The sequence below is a fragment of the Acanthisitta chloris genome, unplaced genomic scaffold, assembly GCF_000695815.1.
Source record: "Acanthisitta chloris isolate BGI_N310 unplaced genomic scaffold, ASM69581v1 scaffold11659, whole genome shotgun sequence".
Lineage (NCBI taxonomy): Eukaryota > Metazoa > Chordata > Aves > Passeriformes > Acanthisittidae > Acanthisitta > Acanthisitta chloris.
Window position 1 is genome coordinate 1291 of NW_008690862.1, and position 7586 is coordinate 8876.

The 7586-nt window shown below is 48.3% G+C and overlaps 1 protein-coding gene across 1 annotated transcript in view; it reads right to left on the reverse strand.

Annotated features, from left to right (window-relative positions):
* Positions 1 to 707: 707 nt before the first annotated feature.
* The window catches only part of EMC1 (ER membrane protein complex subunit 1), a 10433-nt gene continuing 3554 nt past the window's right edge, over positions 708 to 7586 (reverse strand). The window contains exons 9-21 of the mRNA XM_009081999.1: positions 7410 to 7532; positions 7118 to 7214; positions 6367 to 6483; positions 5322 to 5521; positions 4932 to 5081; positions 4480 to 4641; positions 4107 to 4226; positions 3756 to 3893; positions 3109 to 3282; positions 2522 to 2732; positions 1934 to 2018; positions 1287 to 1416; positions 708 to 875 (exon numbers count right to left, since the gene is read on the reverse strand). Of these exons, the coding sequence (XP_009080247.1) occupies positions 726 to 875; positions 1287 to 1416; positions 1934 to 2018; positions 2522 to 2732; positions 3109 to 3282; positions 3756 to 3893; positions 4107 to 4226; positions 4480 to 4641; positions 4932 to 5081; positions 5322 to 5521; positions 6367 to 6483; positions 7118 to 7214; positions 7410 to 7532 (1857 nt within the window). The 3' untranslated portion in view covers positions 708 to 725. The remainder of the gene's footprint in view (positions 876 to 1286; positions 1417 to 1933; positions 2019 to 2521; positions 2733 to 3108; positions 3283 to 3755; positions 3894 to 4106; positions 4227 to 4479; positions 4642 to 4931; positions 5082 to 5321; positions 5522 to 6366; positions 6484 to 7117; positions 7215 to 7409; positions 7533 to 7586) is intronic.

Here is a 7586-nt window from a genome sequence, read left to right on the forward strand (position 1 = left end):
AAACTTGATTAGGACAATTTAAATTCACATAGAAAGAGCTGAGCTGTGATCCTGAGGGAAACGCCACGAGGTTCCTTGTCCTGAGCCAGGACAACTTAACGCCAGTGTTGGACAGAAACTACAGGGAAATTTAAAAACAGATGGGAAGGAAGTGATGTTCTCATCAAAATAAATACAGAATATGGAGAGACTTTACATTCAAATTCCTCCCACGGCCCTGCAGCTTCAAGTGACTCCATGAGGCTGTTTCCCACTGACACCCACATGATTTTTAACCTTTCTCCTATCTAAAAGACCCAATGTCTCCTCCTCCTCAGGCCTCACACACAGTAGCTCACACCTTACCCACTCCAGCACTCAGAGCACAGCCCCAACAACCCTCACCCCTCCTCTTGTCCAGATGTGAGCCACAGCTGTGAGCGTGGAGAAGACACATGTCCTTAGTGTTATTTTCACCAGCATCAGGGAGACAATGGGATTTTAGGGCTTTAAGGGAGGTATGGGAGGTTCTTTTTCAGTCAGAACAGACTCTCTTCCACTTCTCCTCATGGGAGACACGTAGGCAATGTGTGTTTTGTTCCACCAGCTGCTGCTTTTCCTCACAGGTATCTTCCAGCAAAATGTAAAACAGATGTTTGCATCTCTGTAGCAGCACAGGGTGCAGATCTCCAGCCAGTGCCCATCCCAGCTGCCTTCTCCAGCCACAGCCCTAGCGCCAGGCACGGTTAACCTGAGCCATTGGTGATCATGGTGGCAAAGACCAGCCCAAAGAGGACACTGCTGATCAGCACATAGTCATAGTCATCCTTGAGGACATCAAACTGCTTCGAGGGGTACACACGGGTCTGGTAGATGTCCAGGCCATAGGCAACAACCTGCAGGGTGAGAGGATGAGCTGTGAGGCAGCTTGGAGCATCAGACATCTAAATCAGCCACTCAGGGTGATCATGGTGGCAAAGACCAGCCCAAAGAGGACACTGCTGATCAGCACATAGTCATAGTCATCCTTGAGGACATCAAACTGCTTCGAGGGGTACACACGGGTCTGGTAGATGTCCAGGCCATAGGCAACAACCTGCAGGGTGAGAGGATGAGCTGTGAGGCAGCTTGGAGCATCAGACATCTAAATCAGCCACTCAGGGTTAGAGCTCTCCTTACAAGAAGGAATGTTCAAGCTCATATTGTCCCACATTATGGGAATTACAGAGCTCCCTGCCACAGGCTGTGGGTCTGGACCTACCCCCAAACTCCAAGTGTCCACACTGAGGCCTCGGCCCTGCACTCACCAAACACGTGGACTCAAGGCCAGAGGGAGCTGTGTAAATCCCCCTCATCCTGGATATGGTCTGGTTGTAGTTGATGAACCTTTCAGCATGGATCTGCACATCAGGGGAGTATGGAATCAGGTTCTCCTCTCTGAAAGGCATTGAAAGAGAAGTCAAATCCCAATCAAACAGCACGAGGGGATAACATCTCGGTCTCCTAGTCTGATTAGCTCAGGCTGACCCGAAGCTTTTCCCAGTGCAGATTCATTTTTGGTGCAGGATGAAAATCAAACACATCAGCTGGGTTAGGCTACGCTGCAGCAGCCTCCTCAGGCTTCTCAAGTTTTACAAGTGTAATTCTAAAATATTCAACTATTCTGCTGCTTCTTAACAGAGCAGACAAGCTGTTTTTTAATGACTGACCTGCTGTATCACAGACAAATGTCTCCCATTGTCACTGACTGGGAACAGAATCACACAATCATTTAGGCTGGAAAAGACTTCTAAAACCGAGTCCAAGCTCTGACCTGAACCAACCTCCCTTCTTCATTCCATGCAAAGACTGTCCTGAATCCATCCAGCACAAGTTGTTCCACTTCACACCACTGTATTACACACAAAATCCATCCCTCTTCACAGCCCAGGAGTGGTGGTTGTGCTTTCCTCACCTGCTCTGTTCCGTGGGGATCTCTGGGCGCCGAGGATCCAGCAGAGCCTTAGGAAGGGACAGGATTGCCCCAGAGGGAAGCCCAACTGTGCATCAAAAGAAAAGCATTTTAAAACTCACAGAATCCTTAGGGTTGGAAGGGATCTCTGGAGATTATCCAGTCCAAACCCCTGCCAATGCAGGGTCACCTGGAGCAGGTGACACAGGGATGTGTCCAGGTGGGTCTGGGATGTGTCCAGAGGAGATTCCATGCCCTCCCTGGGTAGCAGCTGTTCCAGTGCTCTACCACCCTCCATGGAAAGAAGTTCTCCCTTACGTTGAGGTGAAACTTGTTGTGGGTTAGTTTATGGTCACTGCTCCTCACCCTGTCACTGAGCACCACGGAACAGAGTCTGGCACATCCTCTGACACCCAACAGCCATTTCTGACAGCATTTTCTAACAGCCAACAGAAATGCTCTCTGGGTGCTTCTCCTTGCACTTGCAGGAGTCCAGGACATGCCACAGGCATCACTTTTGGCAGCAAACTGCATTTTGCTTGGACTCCAGTGCTGGTGCAGGTGGCACAAACCCCTTGATCAGGTACCTACCGAGCAGGTGGCGGCTGGTGATGCCGCGCTCGGTGATGGTGGCCTCCATGGCACTGATGGCAGAAGGGAAGATGTAGGATTGCTGGAGAACCTGAGGCAGGATGGGGCGGTCGAGGGAGCTGAAGGCTGTGGCATTGTATTGCTCTGTGCCCTCGTACAGCTCCAGCACAGTGAACTCATTCCGACGAGCCTTCGTGTTCCAGTACTGGTACTGCAGTAAGGGGAGAGGTTCAGGAGCATAGAGTCATGGAATCACCAAGGCTGGAGGAGATCTCTTAGATCATCAAGTCCAATCATTAACTGTCACTGCTGGAACCCCTAAACCAGATCCTCCAGCACTAGATCCAGACACCTCTTAAACATCTCCAGGGATGGTGGCTCCACCACCTCCCTGGGCAATATTCCAGTGCCTGAACATCCTGGCAGGGAGAAAATTTTCCTAACATCTAATCTGAATCTGAGCCAAGCAGAGTCAATAATGCAGAGGGAGCAGGAACTGAGAGAATGGTCAAAAAGCTCCTCCATGCAGGCTCAGGATCTGCCCTGACCACCCAAATGTAAAGAGCAAGACAAGAGTAAGTCCTTACCACCACCCAGTTCTCTGAGTGAACGATGTGGACAGGTCCCTTGGCCTTCTTCTGCACTGAGGAGTGGATGATCCTGCCTGTGACCCCGTCGATCAGGTAGATCCCGATGAACGTGCGCTCGTGGTGTGTATCTGTGCTCTCTGTCACCACAGCCAGCAGGTTGGGATTCAGGGACTGGAGGCAAAGAGAAACAACTCAGACCCCACCCTAGTGCCACAGGCACCTCAGTTCTGCAGCTCATCTGCCCCTGGGCATGTAATGAACAGTTATTAGCACAAATCACCTAAAGGAATCAAGCAGCTATTTCCCCAACATCAGGTGTTTGACTGAACTGCTGCAGGAAAACCCTTTAGAATAGAAATCTCCACCAAAATTAGCATCTTCTACTGAGGATTATGGGGAAACATGGCAGCACAGAATAGTTAATCTCAGCAGAGTGTATCACAGTATGTTCAGGGGTTGGAATGGAGCTTAGAGATCACCCAGCCCCAACCCCTGCCCTGGGCAGGGACACCTCCCACCAGAGCAGATTGCTCAAGGCTTCATCCAACCTGGCCTTGAACAGGTTCCTAGTGCCTGGAAATGGTCCTGAGATGTTCCCATGGGATAATGCAACAACAGAAAGCCAACAGAAGGTTGTCCAGCACCTTGTAGAGGACACTGCGGTCTCCCATCACGCGGCCCTGCGAGTGCACGTGCTCGTTGGACCTCTTCCCCTTCACAGACACTATCCTCTGCACCTCCGTGGGGATCACCACCTCCCAGCTCTCCTCTGTGGTCAGGTCCTGCAAGGACAAAGCATGTGGGAGGTTTGATCTTGCCCTCAACAGACACCAGCTCCCCCACTGAGATCTCTGCTCTTGAATCTAAAAAGTTCCTCAGGCACATTTTGAGGCTATTCTGAGCAAAACTCCATAAGCTAAACAGAGATCTATCATTATCCAGAGGACACTGAGGAAGGTGATGTCACTTGGACTGTAATGATTAGACTTCCATACCTTTTTCAGCCTGAATCCAGAGAGTTTTCCCTGCTCAGCATCAACTAGATAAAAATAGATGGAATGAGCTATTTCTTCTAACTGGCGCAGGACATTTTTAGTGGCTGGGAAAGGTATGACCTGGAAAAGAAGAATTGAAACACAGGTTAAAACCAACTGACACAGAAAAAGAAAACAACAAAAAAAACCCCCAAAATGAACCAGAAAGATTACTTCAAGCATGCCTCTATCAGGATGAGATCTGTCTTACCAGAATAACCTCATATTTTCATGTGAAATGTGACCCAATGGCATTTTTTCTATCTTGCTCCAAAAAGGAGGGGAATAATTAACCAGACTATGAAGAAAACTGCCTCCAGGCAAAGCAATTTACCTTGTACTCATCATCAATCAGGAGCAGGACTTTGGCATAGTCTTGATCCATAATAGGCAGGAGCAGAGTCTGGAGGATTGGACGTTTCAGAACAGGGGGAGCAACTTGGCTTTTCTTCCCAAAGATGGGGTTAAAGACATACAGAAAGCTCATTTTGGTTTCCTGAAGAACAAACAAGAAGAAAAACTTTTATTAAGGCAGAAAAAAAGAGGTGTTTTTCTCCCTGGATTCAGCTATTCCATCCTGAAAATCTTCTGCTTGGACACCCATATTCTCTATTCCACATCTGTCCACCAAAACCATGATCATTCTGAAGGTTTTTAGGCTTGTTTCTCTGCTTCCCTTCAGATCTCTCTCTCCTCCCACCCCCACGTCAGGGATAACCAGGTGATGCCTTTCCAAGGGCAGATTTCCATGCTAAGCCCGTGGAGGGGCAGGGAAAAGGGCCTGACCTTGTCCTTCACGAGCAGAGTGCACTGAGGGGGGTGTGGGAAATGGGCTGTTGTTCTTTGCACCATCAGCTTGAAGGAGGAGCCTGGTCTCACATTCCTCAGATATTGCTTCCACAGGATGGTGCCAGAACTGCTTTCAATGCCAAAAAGCTGAGCAAAGAGACACAGGAAAGGCAAAGTTTAGAGAAACACATCTCTCACATTCAAGTACTGCATCTTTCTTTGGGACACAACAAAGAGAGAAGAGGCTCAGTCCCTCTTTGAAGCCACCACAAAACATTCTGTGCATCTTCTCACCTCATTCTGCCCAAACCTGGCTAAAATCAGGGAATTCAGAGCTGAGACTCTTTGCTACAGTCCAGACACAGATTCCTACCCTGACTTCCTCACCTTTCCTGAGGCAGTGACCATCACCATCATTTTCTGGAGGTTGAACTCATCTCTGGCCAAGTTGTCAATGTTGATCTCATTCTTAATCTGGCTCCTGGGCTTCCTGGCATCATAGAACATCTTCCACAGGTGAGCAGTCCAGGCTTGCAGCAGGATGAGCTGGGAGGACAGTCTCTTCAGAAACATCCCCAGCAAACCATCTGCAAGTGACACCGAGAGTGACAACAGGAGGGAAAACACATGTCCCACCCCACAACTGGAATTATGGTGTTGGCCAGGAATGTTGCCATGCACAAACCTAGGGTAACTCTTTGCCTCCCAATCTGAAATAAGTTATAGTTACCATTTCTATGACAGACTGTGGCATTTACCAACCTTCTCCCACTTCACACTCATCCCACAGCTGCACAGGACACCTTCATGCACAGGACTTTGGGCTTCTTTTGGCACACACACAGCAAGTGCTCACCTAAACCTCACCCACCTCTGAGGGCTGCACTTCCCTCTGCACTCAATACTCAGAGCATGAGAAGCCCCTGAAGTAAAAACCCACTTAATTCTGCCCTATCAGGGCTTATATTTAGCTTGAAGTAACCAAAACACCAGACTTGAAGTCTGTTCGCCCCTGAGGAGAGCAAGCAGAGGGGACCAGTGGCACCAGGAAGCATTAGTCAGGGGCAGGACACACTGCATGCAGTGAGGTTACCTTGAATGGCTGCATCCAGGACAGCAAGGAAAGACAAAACAAAGCAAAAAAAACAAAAAAAGGCTATTGGAAATGAGTCTTCCAGAAAGAGTCAAAGGAAACATACAGAAGAGATGGCCAAAATCCCTCCCAGCACTGCTGACTGGACAGTGTAATGTGCTCATGTCATCTGCACTTGGCATTGGACTTCAACAGTTTGGACAGAAAAGGGTTTATTTCTGCTCATTTTAACTGCCACCGGTAGAGATTTGAATTCAGCAGCTCAGAGTAAACAGGAAACAATAAATACATCTTCTACAGGAAGAAATTCAAACTCTCAGATGTCCTTGCTAAGCTCACCTGCTTTCTTTCCAAACTCTCCCTCCAGCTCAGCCTGGGCCCCTGTCAGAGGCAGATCCACCATCTCCAAGCTCACCACCTCTGCTAGTGACTCCTCTCTACTCCACACAACTTTTCCTGGAAAAAAACAGGGGCAGAATATTGGAAAAATCAACTTCATACCTGCGAACACACTCACTCCATCCAGGAGTATGTTCCAGTGGCTCTTCAGATGCAAATCACTTCTTAATGAAAGGCAAAATAGTGGGTCACTATCTAATAGTAATTAGCTATTTCATAAAAGATTAATACTTTATGCAACCAAAGCCACTTTTGGGAAGAAAACCACAGGATCAGTCCAAGTAATTTGGGGTTTTAAAAGGTTACAGTCATTAAGTTTGTTTACAGCCAAAGATTCACAGTGTGATCTCCTGGATTCCTTCACCACCCCAGAAAATCCATGTCACTGTCAACCCTTTCTGCAAATTAACAAGCTGTATCATTCCTGAAGAAACTGAGGCAGATCTACACCAGGACTTAAACTCTCACCCTTCAAAGAGTTCTGAAATCTGCAGGAACCCCCCAAAATTCACAGGCTCTGCCTACAGCAAGAACATTGCTGAACTGTTTGCTCAGGTGAGATGTCTTGTGAGGGTCAAAGTCTCCTGTGTCTTTCATTCTGTCAGTTTCCAGTGACAAATTTAATCCTTTAGGACTTGGAATTTTCTGCTGGTCACTGCTAGAAGTGGAGGAAGCTGTGTGTGGAAGCTACCTGGCTGCTGGAGGAACAGGAGCATGTGGTCTTCCATTTGCACCAAGGCTCGATAGCCCACAGAGTCATCCTTCTTCAGGAACACCTGGATGTAGAGCTGGGAGGAAAAAAAAACCAGCAAGGAGAACAGTGAGGTTAAGGATCACATCATTTTCTTAGGGAAAACAGAACTCAGGTGACACCAGAGCACACAGTGTGCTGCACTAAGCCCCATCCTGCTTTTCCCCTTGCCTGAAGGGCTCTACCCATCTGCCAAACCACCTCAGGGCTGAAACAACCTCTCCCTGCTCACCTGCTGTGGCTTGGCACCTCCCTGCTCCAGGGTGAAGGTAATTGTGGTATCCAACAGCCTTTGGCCAGTCTCAACCAGGTACAGGTTGATATTGTAGGTTTGATTGGAACAAGTTAGGGAATCCTGGAACAACAGGCAAAACACAGTGGTGACACACTGAACTCTGCAGCAGGATTT